The sequence below is a fragment of the Dendrobates tinctorius genome, unplaced genomic scaffold (genome assembly GCF_039654945.1).
Source record: "Dendrobates tinctorius isolate UK_male_01 unplaced genomic scaffold, ASM3965494v1 ptg000021l, whole genome shotgun sequence".
In the NCBI taxonomy this organism is placed as follows: Eukaryota; Metazoa; Chordata; class Amphibia; order Anura; family Dendrobatidae; genus Dendrobates; species Dendrobates tinctorius.
Window position 1 is genome coordinate 35,789,787 of NW_027361689.1, and position 17,579 is coordinate 35,807,365.

The window sequence follows — 17,579 nt, forward strand, 5'->3', positions numbered from 1 at the left end:
AGAAGCAACATACGAGGACATCCTTGATATCAGATTGTCACGGCTCCATGTTTTCTAGTCATTCACTACCATAATAAAGTCGTCACTTACTTAAATTCCTTGCAGTCTGCATCGATCCCGTTGGGAAGTCCTCGGCCGTTTAATTTGGAGACTTCGTCACTGTCGGCGGACATCAGATCGCGTTTCTTTTCTTCGTCAAATGGAGATGTTTTGCTTTTTTGCTCTGCCTTCTCTGATCCATCCAAATCACAGTCTCTTACCCCCTGTAGATGAAAGTGAAGATCGTACCGATTAATGTCGAAGGGGAAGTCATGTCTCAGCACCCTGAACCCTCACTGATCGAAACCTCTGAAAGATCAATACTTAAGTGCCAACAGCCTGCATCTTCAGGCCCCTACAGCGTACACTCACATAGGCTCCTTTCCGGAATCTTGGGTCGAGTTTATCGGCAGGTGAAGAGCTCAGGACATATTCCACCATGCTCACTCCTAACCCGCCACTTTCTGAGCGCGGAGACAGCACGGAGTTGACATCATGATTTCCCTGAAAGCCGTGTCCGGGTCTTCTCTGCACCATGATGGGTTGCGACATGGAATGGTCTATAAGAGAGCCATTTGTAAAAACATCGAAAATTAAAAGCGCGCATAGAAGTTTTCTTTCAAGAGGAACAGTAGACACCTAATAAGTTATGGTGGAAGATTTACCGACTTAGGTTTTCCAGAATACTGCCTGAAATGAAGTCAATTTTAGGACTGTCCATCCTAAGTTTACACTTTCTAAAAAACAGGGTGGTGGAGTAGGAGCCCATTCTGGTTGAGTCCGAGTCGATGTCACGGAAATTGAGTCAGTCAGAGGTTTGGCTTACTGACTCCACAACCCTGCTAAAAAAATATTCGTAAAATCAACCCCAATGTGTGACCCTTTAATGAGCCTTGCCACGTGAGTTGGGGTATTTTGACAAACTCAAATCTTTTCAGAAAGGAAAATATATTTTCAGGGTGCCTCCTTTATTTTTTGGGAACCTCCTTTACATTTAGTTTCAGGGTGCCCCTCCTCAGTGCACAGGAGGTTGGTTGGCAAAGTGAGACCCTTTCTACTGGGATATAGTGGGTACAATTTGTACTAATGGAGAGCACCAAGCTGGAGCAGGGAGACTTATAGGGTTAGATTATGCTGCTCTAGGGGCTATCATTTATTTAGGGGTCTGGCGAGAGGAAGAACTGATAGAGTTGAGCAAAACAGGTCGTTCAGATTCATAAGTTGCCGACTTATGGCAAAGTCGTGTTTTGCAGACCGAAACCCGACCACAACGTGAAGTCGACCATGCGGTCGGCAAAACGAGCGCCAAAGTCGGATTTCCCAGAATGCTTGCACGTGACTTTTTTTTAGCCACAGAGCAAGGACGTACACTGTGGGCGAGAGAGAGAGCGAGAGAGAGAGGTGTGTTTACTGTCCTCAACTCCCTGACGACTTTGCGTCCCCATTGACTTGCATTGGGTTTCGTGTTTCAGTCGGACCTTCGACTTTTCACGATAGTTTGTTTGACTCGACTTTTGAGAAAGCCGGGATTCATGAAACCCAACTCGACCCTAAAAAAGGCAAAGTCGCTCATCTCTACTGATAAGAAATCAGATAACATAATGCACCATAGCCTTAAAGAGTGTAGTGATGGTGGTGGCGGCGGCGGCGGCAAGTAATGCCACCCACATTAGGCTGACCGGTCTCTATTTTGCTAAAGACTGGTCACATTAAAAAGAGTAGTTCTTCAATATATTAATGTAAGAATGGTGGGGGTCCAAGACCCAGCACCACCACTAGTAAGCATTTAATAGCTTTGGTGGCAGCAGGATATAGCGATAGGAACCTGTCTGCAGTTCCTGGCAGCGGCCACTAGTCTGAAGGAGCTCTGCTGAGGCGATCGTTGGGGATGTAGTCGTCGGACCCTCACGGCCCATCCATGGGCTGGACATTAATGCATACAAGTAGTAATCAACCCCTTAAAAAGATAATTGGAATTTGTTTTATTTTGTTCAGCATGGAATGTTATGAATGTTTCTAATTAACTTGCATGAGATGATTTGGCTTCTTTCCTGTTAGGAATACGATCAGAGCAGTCTCCAAACCTGGAGTTCCCTCCAGTCTTGTATACATCCGCACCGCCTCCCCAGCAAGGTAATACAGTCTGCTACATTCTGGCATCGGACTAGTAGTGAGAGACGCTGGTTCATCAGGAACTCTGAGCAAATGGAAGATGTGCTCCTCGTTGGCCGCTATAACGGAGACTCTCATTTCTAGTGCGATGCCAGAAAGCAGCAGACGGGTGTTACCTTGCCGGGGAGGAAGAACCCGGACACCAATTATATAGACAAGGAGTATGGATGTTAAAGCTCGGAGTTTGGAGGCTTCTCTAATCAGGAAACAGGTCAAATCGCCCAATGAGGTCAAATACTAACTCCCAACTTTACACACTCAACACCATAATAAATAAAATTACATTAGGCTTGTCCTTAACGCAGAAGGCTACTTCCTGTGTCGGCGACTCTGCAAATCATAGATTCTGTGTGAAGGGGGTTTCGCTGGCATCAATAGTCAAGTCAGTCCCCCTTCACACATATAGCAACAATGACTTGCTGACCCAGGAAACTCATCACAAACCTAAGGTGAAGCTATCTGAAAACCAGTATCCTGGGACCTGACAAATATCTGGAAATATGAGGCACATTTGTAAATCCAAACATATTAGTAAGATGTATGTATTTATACTAAGATTTTATTATCAATTTTGCATTAAAACACTTACGAGACGCGCCCCACGTATTCTCCCGCCATTCGTCTGGAAGGAACATCCCTTTCTGTCCATCTTTGGCTGGGTCTTCAGGCTCCCAAAACTTTTTGGCGGGCAGAAGCTTTAATAAGAAGAAAGATGAGATTCTGACAACCATGAATGGTACAAACATGACGTTGGGCACTACAAAAAGTTTTATTCTGACTCCGCTGCATTTGTGATGTGATTGTGTACACCCAATGAAACACGAGGATGGGGTGTGAACACTTTCTGAGTGATAAATAATTACGGTAAAGTAACACGGGCGCTACCTATCCAAAAAACTCAGATGCAGCTGGTGAAGAGACAGGACTGTGTCGGCTCCTGTTATAAAGTCTGAGCAAAACGTATATTTGTGTGATTCACCGCGCTATGCTGAGCAGATGTATAAAAAAAAAAAAAAAGGGAAATAGTACTTAACAGCAGTTATACATACTTACTTAAAAATGAAGTTGATGTAGAATATTCTGTGTAAGTTGAGATGTCTACGTGGTAAGTAGTTTGCAGGTTATCTGATGGTAGAGATCTCGTTTTTATAGCTGCTGATGCTACTGGAACAATGATATATTAAGGTGCCAATAAAACATACAAAAGGTCACACCACTCCTTGCATGTCCACCATACTCACTGGTTGTATCTTAACGTTTATATTCTCTTCGGGGTGTTCCCTTTATGGTGGATCAATTGATACAATACTAAATATGAAGAGAATTTCAATTACTAACAGTGACCACAACCTTGATATTCAGTCCCAGTTCCTGGGGTACATATGCACTTACTTGTGCTAGATTTGTTATGCTACCCAGGTGTAAATCCTGCTAGACTCTCTATAATGGTCTTTGTTGGCTTTATTTAGAGCCAGTGTAGGGACGATATCCACTGATGAAAAAAATGACAAAGTGCTGGGTAAGGAGGGATCCACTAAATCCACAAATAGTGCTAGCGTTCCAGTAGCCAGTTAGTCCTGGTAGGACTTCTATGCACTTACTTCTGGTAATTGCTCTGTCACAGTCTGGCTGAGGCAGCAGCTGCTGATAGAGTGATAAGCGATGCAGTGTAAGGAGGGATCCACTAGACACCCTAATTATGCTAGCGTTCCAATAATCAGTTAGTCCTAATAGGACTTCTATGCACTTACTTCTGGTGATTGCTCTGGCGCAATCTGGCTGAGACAGCGGCTCTGGCTGAGGCAGCGGCTGCTGATGGAGCGATAAGCTATGCAGCGTGTAGTAGGGGAGCGGGTAGACGCCAGCACCTCGTGTACTCCGGCCGGAAGTATTGACGAGGACGCGGCGAGAGTGGGGGGGGGGGGGCGGAGCTACTGTGACGTCACAGGCAGGGAGGAGGACAGGTGCACGAGAGGCACAAACCAACCAACATGTTTCGAGGGGGACTTCCCTCTTCGTCAGGGCTATGCTGAATGTCTGTCAGCCCGTCCTTATATAATAGCTCACCCAGCTGCAACCCATACCAATCATTAGTCTTGGGCAGAAATGTATGGGTTTTTTTTCCTTTCTCTGTGTGTATTGTTGCCTCAAGATATGCCTTGCTGCTATAATTGCAATATTATATTGTTGATTTAAGAAAATGGATAGTCCGCTTTGTCTCCTAAATAATAAATAAGTTAGGTATACTTTTATTATTTAGGAGACAAAGCGGACTATCCATTTTCTTAAATCAACAATATAATATTGCAATTATAGCAGCAAGGCATATCTTGAGGCAACAATACACACAGAGAAAAAAAAAACAAAAAAAAACCCATACATTTCTGGTTGGTTTGTGCCTCTCGTGCACCTGTCCTCCTCCCTGCCCGTGACGTCACAGTAGCTCCGCCCCCCCCCCCCCCCACTCTCGCCGCGTCCTCGTCAATACTTCCGGCCGGAGTACACGAGGTGCTGGCGTCTACCCGCTCCCCTACTAACTGATTATTGGAACGCTAGCATAATTAGGGTGTCTAGTGGATCCCTCCTTACACTGCATCGCTTATCACTCTATCAGCAGCTGCTGCCTCAGCCAGACTGTGACAGAGCAATTACCAGAAGTAAGTGCATAGAAGTCCTACCAGGACTAACTGGCTACTGGAACGCTAGCACTATTTGTGGGTTTAGTGGATCCCTCCTTACCCAGCACTGTCATTTTTTTCATCAGTGGATATCGTCCCTACACTGGCTCTAAATAAAGCCAACAAAGACCATTATAGAGAGTCTAGCAGGATTTACACCTGGGTAGCATAACAAATCTAGCACAAGTAAGTGCATATGTACCCCAGGAACTGAATATCAAGGTTGTGGTCACTGTTAGTAATTGAAATTCTCTTCATATTTAGTATTGTATCAATTGATCCACCATAAAGGGAACACCCCGAAGAGAATATAAACGTTAAGATACAACCAGTGAGTATGGTGGACATGCAAGGAATGGTGTGACCTTTTGTATGTTTTATTGGTACCTTAATATATCATTGTTCCAGTAGCATCAGCAGCTATAAAAACGAGATCTCTACCATCAGATAACCTGCAAACTACTTACCACGTAGACATCTCAACTTACACAGAATATTCTACATCAACTTCATTTTTAAGTAAGTATGTATAACTGCTGTTAAGTACTATTTCCCTTTTTTTTCTTTTTATACATCTGCTCAGCATAGCGCGGTGAATCACAAAAATATACATTTTGCTCAGACTTTCTGAGTGATACATGCAAATACACAAGAAACAAGACTAGAGAAGATGGTGCACATCCAGGTAATGAGCATAGCCCTTACCTCTCCCATTCCTCGAGATTCTAACGCCAGCGCCTGGAAGTCGTGATTCATGTCGTCTGCAGACCTCACCTAGAGGCGAGAAACACGGCTGTGACCAACCAGGAACCCTGATCCAATATCCTCACCCAACCCCAGCAAAGTTAGAACAGGAGGCATCAGGAAGCAGGGACCGCCCGGGGTCAGAGATCTGGAATGTTCACTTTGCTGTAACATTTCGTCATAACAGGGGGTTTTACGTGTCACAGGAGGTAAAGAGGGGAATTTTGAGAGTTTGTTTACATGTTGCCCCACACGAATTAAACCACATGAAATTGGATGTCAAAGGTTAAAAGCAAATACGAGAGGTGGAGGCGCGACATGTGGAAGTATCAAGAACTGCACCGGGCTGATCTTACTGAAACCACCCAGAGACGCCTTTCATTTAACAGCGTCCTACAGTATTTGGAGGAGCCGATCAGTGGGAAGGTTGAGGCCCTGGTGGCATTTCCTATGTATAGCGCCACCAGCTGCCATTGCAGGTACATTGAAATTGTAGTTTTCTAGGACAATGTTTTCCATCCAATGCTCCCTGGGAAAAACATGCGAATTCGCCGTCATCCAGAAGCGGTCTCTAGTAGCATCTATCGGATGATCCTGTAAGACATTGACCCACCACCTGACTCCGGACAGGGGTGCTCGAGCGAGCTGATTTAATACTGCAGTGCGCAGGCACCAGACCTCTCCCGACGCCTGCGCACTGCAGGAATCTGCTCTGCCCCCAACAGGGCAGAGCAGTGCGCCTGTGCTGGAGCCACGACAGGAAGGGAAGAAGAGGGCGTCATCGTATGAAGATGGGAGGCGCCGGACCGCGACACCCATCGGACTGGACCGCCCCCTCCGGTGAGTATAATCGAACTCTTTTTTCTTCTCTTTCAGGTTACATCGGGGGCTTATCTACAGCATTACAGAATGCTGTAGATAAGCCCCTGATGTCAATGCCGGCAGCTCATACTCCAAAAAAGGGTGACAGATTCCCTTTAAAGGGGATGTCCAGTACTTTGCTATTAGGGCAGGTCATCAATATCCTTCAGTAGGCGACTGACTGTCAGCCCTCCCATGAAATGGAATTAGCAGAGCTGTCGTGTTCGACAGTGGCCACTACACAGCGAATGGAGCGGAGTTGATCAGTGGGGAGGATAAGTGTCAGCCCCCACTGCTCTTATACTAAGGACCTCTCTCGTTAGTGGAGAACCCGCTTTATTAATTCGCATTGCTATATGTGCAGAACCACGTAACATGACAAAGCCCCAAGTAACCCAACTTACCGAAGCCTCCACGCTATCTCCTGTCGGCCAGCGGTGTTTGTTTGTGTAGCCGTTCACCTGTTCTCCGGCTTGCCTCTGGAAGAAATATCCCACCGTGGCATCGTCCTGAGAGCGGCCGCTCAGAGGCATCGGGGCACCGGCTGCCCCAGGAGGAATGGCATGTGGGTGATTTCCAATGGGCCCCGACCTTGCTCCTCCAGAGGAGATCCCGACCCCCAGTGCCTCCGACCCATTGCTTGCATGCATTATTCCTCGGGTCTCTTGCCAAGCCACTTCATTCATGCCTACAGCGCATGGGATGTTCATTCCACATAGGCACCTACAGGAACAAAAGGGGGAAAAAAAAAAAAACAGGACGGGTGATTTATGCAAAAAAATAAAAAAAGTACTACAAGAAACAATGGTTCATTTCTATGTCGATCTTCCCATAAAGCAGTAATAAAGGAGAGATATTCCCCTAAAATACCACTAAGACCAATCTCCTTGTGAGTAATGTGCACTGAAACCACCTCTTACATATGGGAAATTGCTGCTGCCATTAATGCAAGAGGCCGATTTTTGTTTACAGGGTTATTTCCCCATGTTCAGAGATGGATATTGTCAGATAGAGCTTGTAAAAACAAGCACTTTAGCGATTTACCACTTACTGAAATTCTCATCCGTTCTTCAGATATGAACCCTTTTTTTGCGGTTTAAAACTTGTTGCCAAGGAGACCGACCACCGCTGCAGTCTAGCCTGTAAGCGCTGCACTGAAATGGTTTGGAATTAGAACGCAACTGCATAGACCGAGCTTACAAGCTCAATAATAACAAAAAACTTTGTCTAGAACTGATGCTCTGTCTCCAAGGCAGCAAGCTGTAAATAATAATTTAAAAAAAACTCAAAAAATGATTGAAAACTTAATAAAAGAATAACTTTCTTGTATATATAAGTGCTGACGATGTCCAGTTATGAAGATGGTAATAACCCTTTATCCATTTTTGAAATGTGGCCACAAAGAAGGAATCGTGGTAAAATGAAGAAAGCAGGATTACTTATTTCTTCACACCCCTCCGCAGCTCCGGCGGTCTCCATCCGAGACTGAAGTGATGGCGTTGCGGATCTCATACGTTTACGGACCGCGACTTCTAGAACAATCGCGGGTCTCCTGACCCAAACCTAAGCCTGCAGCTGTCGAGTTCAGGTCAGAGACTTGCGACTGGGCCCCTAAAAGGACCCCGAAACTGGGACACTAACACTTCCTATACTGGCTGAGACCACTACGGTTTTCTGGTGTTTGGAGAAGAATTACTTTATTTCACACTTTGAAATAAATAAATTGTGGAAAAAGCCCTTTAAATATGCTGAAACGTCACTACGGTCCAAGAATTTCTTCTATAGGTAACACCCTCATCCATGCTTTTGAGAAAGCCGATTGCAGCGATCACTTGCGGAACCAGAAATGTGACGTCCGATTCTAAGTTTCCGGTAAAGCCGCGACCAGAAATTGCAGAAGATTTTAGCCGAGGATGGCCATTGTCTGCCGCTACCTGCCGTTAAGTGTTACACGTGATCGGCTTTAGGGCGGGAGGGAGAGGTAACGCAGGCCCGGAATAGTCCAAGAATAAAAAATTATGCAAAATATGAAGAAAAAGGAAGAGTAAAGACAATCTCGTATATATGCGGATACACGGGTGAACAGAAAACAAAGGAGCGACGGTTGTGTGTCTGGACACGCCGGAGTCGCTCTTACTGTGCAGCACATACCATCAGCCCGGAGATGTTGTGACCAGACATGAAGCCTTGCTATCTGAAGAATTCCTTCACTGGAGGAGGAATCGCTCCCAATGGGGTCTGACCCACCCAAGGGAGCAAAAGCTCATGTCCAAACCTCCTTCCCAGAGTGGGGTAGACCTAATGGGCCATGATTATTACACGGCCCTCAGTCCAGTAGGAATTAATCGTAAGAGCGAGCCAAACTAAGACCAGCGCCAACCGCTGACACTCTACTGGAGATAACGCCAATGCTGACCGATTACCCCGGAGATCGGAGGTCAAAGGTGATGTTTCAGGAAGAGTTTACAGAAATTTTCCTAAAGAATTACATACAGGTATCACCTCTATATACAGGATCCACCAATCACAATAGATGATGTCACAGCTCGCCTGCTCCCTTCAGCGACCTTTGCACATACTCATTAGAAGCTTTAATACAAAAGATGGGGTCGGCATACTACCACTGTGATTGATATACATGTGTTTCTTAAAACAAAAGGAGGCACGGTCTAAAAAAATTAATTCCCAGCGGCAAGTGTGAAAATAATAAAAATAAATAGTAAGTTTTTCAAAAATAAACAAAACAACTACTAGCTACTGCGGCGATAAAGCAAACATTTCAAGTTATTTTTCAGACAGACTGCATTAAATAATATTAAATAAATTTTTTAAAAAAATCAATAAAAACATCAGGTAAAGGTGCAATAAACAAGCCCTCGCCCAAAAACATTAAGGGTTACTGGAAAATAGCAATGCAAGTATTTTTTTTTTTTTTTTTGCATATAACCTGTAATTATATCGCCAGGTCTTTTTTTTTTTGCATAAAGAATGCTGTAAAAAAAGAAAAAAAAGAAAACGCAATTTGGAATTACGTTTTATTTTTTAAATTGCATTTTATTATTTAATTACTCACATGATGAAACATATGGTGTCATTCAAAAGTACAACTTTCCCTCCAAAAATGAGTGGGATAATGGGATGTGCAGTATGGGGAGAACACAGGAGCCTCGCTCTGCACATATCGGCACGGAGCCCTGCGGCTGGGATGACCATATCACCCCCCCGGGGGAATCGGGGACTACTTATTTTTGGGCCGCGCGCTGACATTAAACAAGGCGACGTCTCCACGCACAACTCGTTAGCCACCTGTGCTTTCTTACATGGGGCCTCCTGTAAGCAGCCCCACACCAGCCCGCATTGTATCTGGTGCACAGGGAGCCGCTGTCTGGACATGCATCGTGCTGTCAGCTACCTCGCTGATAAAAGGCGGCTGCAACTCAACGGGGCCATGTAGTGAGGAAAGCAGCCGGCTTGTTGGCATTCACCTCGTCCAAAACACCATCAAGGTGAGGGGAGCAGAGTCTACAGTCCAGGAAGGAGACCACAGATCGTGTGTGTCCCATACACCCCCAAGCTTATGGCTGCGGCAAGGCATTACTGCACAGGCATAGTGAGGGTCGCCTCCACAGCAAGGACCTCTGCGCAGGTGACAGAGCATGCCCACAACCCCCTAACACGGACATTGACGAACAGTTCAGTCTACAGGTACACACCTCATAGTTATAAAAGGTAATTCTGTATATGCCCCCCTCCCCCCAATAGAGAGAAGTAGCCTAGATAGGAGTGAGCTGACCATATTCATAGCAAGAATACACTCCATTCACAATAGGTGATGTCACAGCTCACCTCCTCCTCCTGTACAATGACAGATAATACCTCTATATACAGTAGATAACATGATCCACCATTCACAATAGTTGATATCACAGCTCACTTCTTCCTACTCCTGAACAATGACTGATAGCACCTCTATATACAGTAGATTCCGTTTTTAAATCTTTGAGGATGGTGACAGACAGCAACTTTTGGCGGATCCTCAAAAAAAACAGATGCAACGGATGGCAATCCGTCACAATCCGCCAATAATGGAAGTCAATGGGGAAAAAAACGGATCCTCAAAAGAAAATTGAGGATCCGTTTTTTTTCAAAACCTGGCGGATTGTGACTGATTGCAAAAAACTGAAGTGTGAAAGAGGCCTTACACACAGATATTGATTTCTATAGACTACGAGACCTGAAGACGGAGGCAAAGAACAGAGACGAGATAGTGACACACCTGACTGTGGACATACAGGCCATACTCCCCAAGAAAGGAGCTGATCAGTCAGACGCTCCCGATTCATGTGTATATTCTAAACTCTGGTGAGGGTCCCGAGACCTCGACCGGACTTACAAAACACTCGTTAGATGGGTGTAGATTTGGGACTGGACTTTCCACGATTCTGTGCAGCGCAGTCTGCCCCTCCTGCTTCCTGCGCAGCGCACATCAATCATTTTGTGCAATCGATTGAGGGGGATGTCTCAGGACCTGGCCCCCCATTATCTGTAGGGTGTTTTAAGCCCTAAAAAAAAAAAATTAAGACTTGCTTGCATTCTTCAAATAAAGTCACAGGCAGCTTGAAATACTTCACCCTTCCCAGAGGAACAGACGAATTCTGCCATCCCTGCTTTACACTGCAGCTCTGCTTGCTCAGAGAGGGAAATGACTAAAAGCTCGCCAGGATGTGCATGCATTACAGCAAAATGAACCACAAGTAGGAAAAAAGTTAATAGATCACTGCTACATCGGTACATGGGGAGGAAGCAGAGCCACATACACTAATGGGGAGGGGAATGCCGCTCGGCCAGGTAGGAAATTCACCTGTTTCTACAAGTTCTTACTTTCAGGCTATAGAAGTACGAGGAGTGAAAGTAGTTTACACCCTGAATCGCGCAAATCGCAACCTTTCAGATCTGCTTTATAGCCAGATGGGGAGGAAGTGATGCAGAAGTTCTGGCCGCCAGAAAAAGAGCTGACGGAGGTAAACCTCACGTTACACAACCGCGGCCGGCAAGAAGCAGATGCCGTGTGCACCCAGGTAAAGACTGCAGAAATGCAAAACCCTGCAACTGGCAAGAAACAGCCGCCATGTGCACCCAGGTACAGACTGCAGAAATGCAAAACCCTGCAGCCGGCAAGAAACAGCCGCCATGTGCACCCAGGTACAGACTGCAGAAATGCAAAACCCTGCAACCGGCAAGAAACAGCCGCCATGTGCACCCAGGTACAGACTGCAGAAATACAAAACCCTGCAACCGGCAAGAAACAGCTGCCATGTGCACCTAGGTACAGACTGCATAAATGCAAAACCCTGCAACCGGCAATAAACAGCCGCCATGTGCACCCAGGTACAGACTGCAGAAATGCAAAACCCTGCAACCGGCAATAAACAGCCGCCATGTGCACCCAGGTACAGACTGCAGAAATGCAAAACCCTGCAACCGGCAATAAACTGCCGCCATGTGCACCCAGGTACAGACTGCAGAAATGCAAAACCCTGCAACCGGCAAGAAACAGCCGCCATGTGCACCTAGGTACAGACTGCAGAAATGCAAAACCCTGCAACCGGCAATAAACAGCCGCCATGTGCACCCAGGTACAGACTGCAGAAATGCAAAACCCTGCAACCGGCAATAAACAGCCGCCATGTGCACCCAGGTACAGACTGCAGAAATGCAAAACCCTGCAACCGGCAAGAAACAGCCGCCATGTGCACCCAGGTACAGACTGCAGAAATACAAAATCCTGCAGCCGGCAAGAAACAGCCGCCATGTGCACCCAGGTACAGACTGCAGAAATGCAAAACCCTGCAACCGGCAATAAACAGCCACCATGTGCACCCAGGTACAGACTGCAGAAATGCAAAACCCTGCAACCGGCAAGAAACAGCCGCCATGTGCACCCAGGTACAGACTGCAGAAATGCAAAACCCTGCGGCCAGCAAGAAACAACCGCCATGTGCACCTAGGTACAGACTGCAGAAATGCAAAACCCTGCAACCGGCAATAAACAGCCGCCATGTGCACCCAGGTACAGACTGCAGAAATGCAAAACCCTGCAACCGGCAAGAAACAGCCGCCATGTGCACCCAGGTACAGACTGCAGAAATGCAAAACCCTGCAGCCGGCAATAAACAGCCGCCATGTGCACCTAGGTACAGACTGCAGAAATGCAAAACCCTGCAGCCGGCAATAAACAGCCGCCATGTGCACCCAGGTACAGACTGCAGAAATGCAAAACCCTGCAACCGGCAATAAACAGTCGCCATGTGCACCCAGGTACAGACTGCAGAAATGCAAATCCCTGCGGCCGGCAATAAACAGCCGCCATGTGCACCCAGGTACAGACTGCAGAAATGTAAAACCCTGCAACCGGCAAGAAACAGCCGCCATGTGCACCAAGGTACAGACTGCAGAAATGCAAAACCCTGCAACCGGCAAGAAACAGCCGCCATGTGCACCCAGGTACAGACTGCAGAAATGCAAAACCCTGCAACCGGCAATAAACAGCCGCCATGTGCACCCAGGTACAGACTGCAGAAATGCAAAACCCTGCGGCCAGCAAGAAACAGCCGCCATGTGCACCCAGGTACAGACTGCAGAAATGCAAAACCCTGCGGCCAGCAAGAAACAGCCGCCATGTGCACCCAGGTACAGACTGCAGAAATGCAAAACCCTGCAGCCGGCAATAAACAGCCGCCATGTGCACCTAGGTACAGACTGCAGAAATGCAAAACCCTGCAACCGGCAAGAAACAGCCATGTGCACCCAGGTACAGACTGCAGAAATGCAAAACCCTGCGGCCAGCAAGAAACAACCGCCATGTGCACCCAGGTACAGACTGCAGAAATGCAAAACCCTGCAGCCGGCAATAAACAGCCGCCATGTGCACCCAGGTACAGACTGCAGAAATGCAAAACCCTGAGGCCGGCAAGAAACAGCCGCCATGTGCACCCAGGTACAGACTGCAGGAATGCAAAACCCTGCAACCGGCAAGAAACAGCCGCCATGTGCACCCAGGTACAGACTGCAGAAATGCAAAACCCTGCAACCGGCAAGATACAGCCGCCATGTGCACCCAGGTACAGACTGCAGAAATGCAAAACCCTGCAACTGGCAATAAACAGCCGCCATGCACCAAGGTACAGACTGCAGAAATGCAAAACCCTGAGGCCGGCAAGAAACAGCCGCCATGTGCACCCAGGTACAGACTGCAGGAATGCAAAACCCTGCAACCGGCAAGAAACAGCCGCCATGTGCACCCAGGTACAGACTGCAGGAATGCAAAACCCTGCAACCGGCAAGAAACAGCCACCATGTGCACCCAGGTACAGACTGCAGAAATGCAAAACCCTGCAACCGGCAAGATACTGCCGCCATGTGCACCCAGGTACAGACTGCAGAAATGCAAAACCCTGCAACTGGCAATAAACAGCCGCCATGCACCAAGGTACAGACTGCAGAAATGCAAAACCCTGCAGCCGGCAATAAACAGCCGCCATGTGCACCTAGGTACAGACTGCAGAAATGCAAAACCCTGCAACCGGCAAGAAACAGCCGCCATGTGCACCTAGGTACAGACTGCAGAAATACAAAACCCTGCAACCGGCAAGATACAGCCGCCATGTGCACCCAGGTACAGACTGCAGAAATGCAAAACCCTGCAACCGGCAATAAACAGCCGCCATGTGCACCCAGGTACAGACTGCAGAAATGCAAATCCCTGCGGCCGGCAATAAACAGCCGCCATGTGCACCCAGGTACAGACCGCAGAAATGTAAAACCCTGCAACCGGCAAGAAACAGCCGCCATGTGCACCAAGGTACAGACTGCAGAAATGCAAAACCCTGCAACCGGCAAGAAACAGCCGCCATGTGCACCCAGGTACAGACTGCAGAAATGCAAAACCCTGCAACCGGCAATAAACAGCCGCCATGTGCACCCAGGTACAGACTGCAGAAATGCAAAACCCTGCGGCCAGCAAGAAACAGCCGCCATGTGCACCCAGGTACAGACTGCAGAAATGCAAAACCCTGCAGCCGGCAATAAACAGCCGCCATGTGCACCTAGGTACAGACTGCAGAAATGCAAAACCCTGCAACCGGCAATAAACAGCCGCCATGTGCACCCAGGTACAGACTGCAGAAATGCAAAACCCTGCAACCGGCAAGAAACAGCCGCCATGTGCACCTAGGTACAGACTGCAGAAATGCAAAACCCTGCAACCGGCAAGAAACAGCCATGTGCACCCAGGTACAGACTGCAGAAATGCAAAACCCTGCGGCCAGCAAGAAACAACCGCCATGTGCACCCAGGTACAGACTGCAGAAATGCAAAACCCTGCAGCCGGCAATAAACAGCCGCCATGTGCACCCAGGTACAGACTGCAGAAATGCAAAACCCTGAGGCCGGCAAGAAACAGCCGCCATGTGCACCCAGGTACAGACTGCAGGAATGCAAAACCCTGCAACCGGCAAGAAACAGCCGCCATGTGCACCCAGGTACAGACTGCAGAAATGCAAAACCCTGCAACCGGCAAGATACAGCCGCCATGTGCACCCAGGTACAGACTGCAGAAATGCAAAACCCTGCAACCGGCAAGATACAGCCGCCATGTGCACCCAGGTACAGACTGCAGAAATACAAAACCCTGCAACCGGCAAGATACAGCCGCCATGTGCACCCAGGTACAGACTGCAGAAATGCAAAACCCTGCAACCGGCAAGATACAGCCGCCATGTGCACCCAGGTACAGACTGCAGAAATGCAAAACCCTGCAACCGGCAAGATACAGCCGCCATGTGCACCCAGGTACAGACTGCAGAAATGCAAAACCCTGCAACTGGCAATAAACAGCCGCCATGCACCAAGGTACAGACTGCAGAAATGCAAAACCCTGCAGCCGGCAATAAACAGCCGCCATGTGCACCCAGGTACAGACTGCAGAAATGCAAAACCCTGCAACCGGCAAGATACAGCCGCCATGTGCACCCAGGTACAGACTGCAGAAATGCAAAACCCTGCAACCGGCAAGATACAGCCGCCATGTGCACCCAGGTACAGACTGCAGAAATGCAAAACCCTGCAACCGGCAAGATACAGCCGCCATGTGCACCCAGGTACAGACTGCAGAAATGCAAAACCCTGCAACTGGCAATAAACAGCCGCCATGCACCAAGGTACAGACTGCAGAAATGCAAAACCCTGCAGCCGGCAATAAACAGCCGCCATGTGCACCTAGGTACAGACTGCAGAAATGCAAAACCCTGCAACCGGCAAGATACAGCCGCCATGTGCACCCAGGTACAGACTGCAGAAATGCAAAACCCTGCAACCGGCAAGATACAGCCGCCATGTGCACCCAGGTACAGACTGCAGAAATACAAAACCCTGCAACCGGCAAGATACAGCCGCCATGTGCACCCAGGTACAGACTGCAGAAATGCAAAACCCTGCAACCGGCAAGATACAGCCGCCATGTGCACCCAGGTACAGACTGCAGAAATGCAAAACCCTGCAACCGGCAAGATACAGCCGCCATGTGCACCCAGGTACAGACTGCAGAAATGCAAAACCCTGCAACCGGCAAGATACAGCCGCCATGTGCACCCAGGTACAGACTGCAGAAATGCAAAACCCTGCAACTGGCAATAAACAGCCGCCATGCACCAAGGTACAGACTGCAGAAATGCAAAACCCTGCAGCCGGCAATAAACAGCCGCCATGTGCACCTAGGTACAGACTGCAGAAATGCAAAACCCTGCAACCGGCAAGATACAGCCGCCATGTGCACCCAGGTACAGACTGCAGAAATGCAAAACCCTGCAACCGGCAAGATACAGCCGCCATGTGCACCCAGGTACAGACTGCAGAAATACAAAACCCTGCAACCGGCAAGATACAGCCGCCATGTGCACCCAGGTACAGACTGCAGAAATGCAAAACCCTGCAACCGGCAAGATACAGCCGCCATGTGCACCCAGGTACAGACTGCAGAAATGCAAAACCCTGCAACCGGCAAGATACAGCCGCCATGTGCACCCAGGTACAGACTGCAGAAATGCAAAACCCTGCAACTGGCAATAAACAGCCGCCATGCACCAAGGTACAGACTGCAGAAATGCAAAACCCTGCAGCCGGCAATAAACAGCCGCCATGTGCACCTAGGTACAGACTGCAGAAATGCAAAACCCTGCAGCCGGCAAGAAACAGCCGCCATGTGCACCCAGGTACAGACTGCAAAAGCCATGCAACCGGCAAGAAACAGCCGCCATGTGCACCCAGGTACAGACTGCAAAAGCCCTGCAAGTCGCGGTGTCTGACGCCCTACAGCTGCAAGAAAATAACATCAAAACCAATATACAATATAAAAAGGGCAGTACATTATGACCAGGGAAGGCGCGAGAAACCAACAAAGCGCAGGGAACACAGGGAAATATAGTATCAAAATAGGACCCAAGCCCATTTCTTTGTCAACTTTAGGCCGGGGTCAGACAAGAACAAAAAGTCATCCAATATTCATCCAGGAACGCTGATGATTTTCATCCATACTGTTATTAGTGTGACGTCCGCATGTATGGATTTTACATTGCATGACGGCTGTTCGTACATGACCAAATACAGTCTCCAAGGTGAATATCTGCAACATGTGAAAAAAAGCCTGCTATCATCTGATGGGTCCTTTTGGTTTACATTGCTCAGTGTGCGGTCTGATTTTTACTCTGTCAGTACACGTCTGTATTAGACGCTCGTCTGAACGAGCCCTCTTGAACAATCCTTTTCGCTAGGGTCCCCTCGATGATGAACTAATCAGTGACCAGCAGGATTCTGTACAGGAGCCTGGCATCTAGTGGTCAATGTGCCTGCAGCACCTCCGCAGGACTAAGCAAGAATTGTACTCTGTCTCCTCCACACAATTAACCACCTAGGTAAGTAGTCTTAAAAGAGAGACTATACACCCTTAATTTATCTCCAAACGAGTGGAGGAACCAGGGAGCTATACAAACAGTGGGCAGTAAAGAGTCATCTCTCCTACCCCCCTAACAA

General features: G+C 47.9%; 1 protein-coding gene across 3 annotated transcripts in view; it reads right to left on the reverse strand.

The window, feature by feature from the left end:
• PUM2 (pumilio RNA binding family member 2) overlaps window positions 1–17,579 on the reverse strand; it is a 69,858-nt gene that overhangs the window by 40,459 nt on the left and 11,820 nt on the right. For all 3 annotated transcript variants that reach the window (XM_073568290.1, XM_073568289.1, XM_073568288.1), the window contains 5 exons: window positions 6,899–7,217; window positions 5,595–5,663; window positions 2,801–2,906; window positions 412–599; window positions 91–263 (listed from right to left, as the gene is read on the reverse strand). In XM_073568290.1, coding sequence (XP_073424391.1) covers window positions 91–263; window positions 412–599; window positions 2,801–2,906; window positions 5,595–5,663; window positions 6,899–7,204 — 842 coding nt within the window. In that variant the 5' untranslated portion in view covers window positions 7,205–7,217. The remainder of the gene's footprint in view (window positions 1–90; window positions 264–411; window positions 600–2,800; window positions 2,907–5,594; window positions 5,664–6,898; window positions 7,218–17,579) is intronic.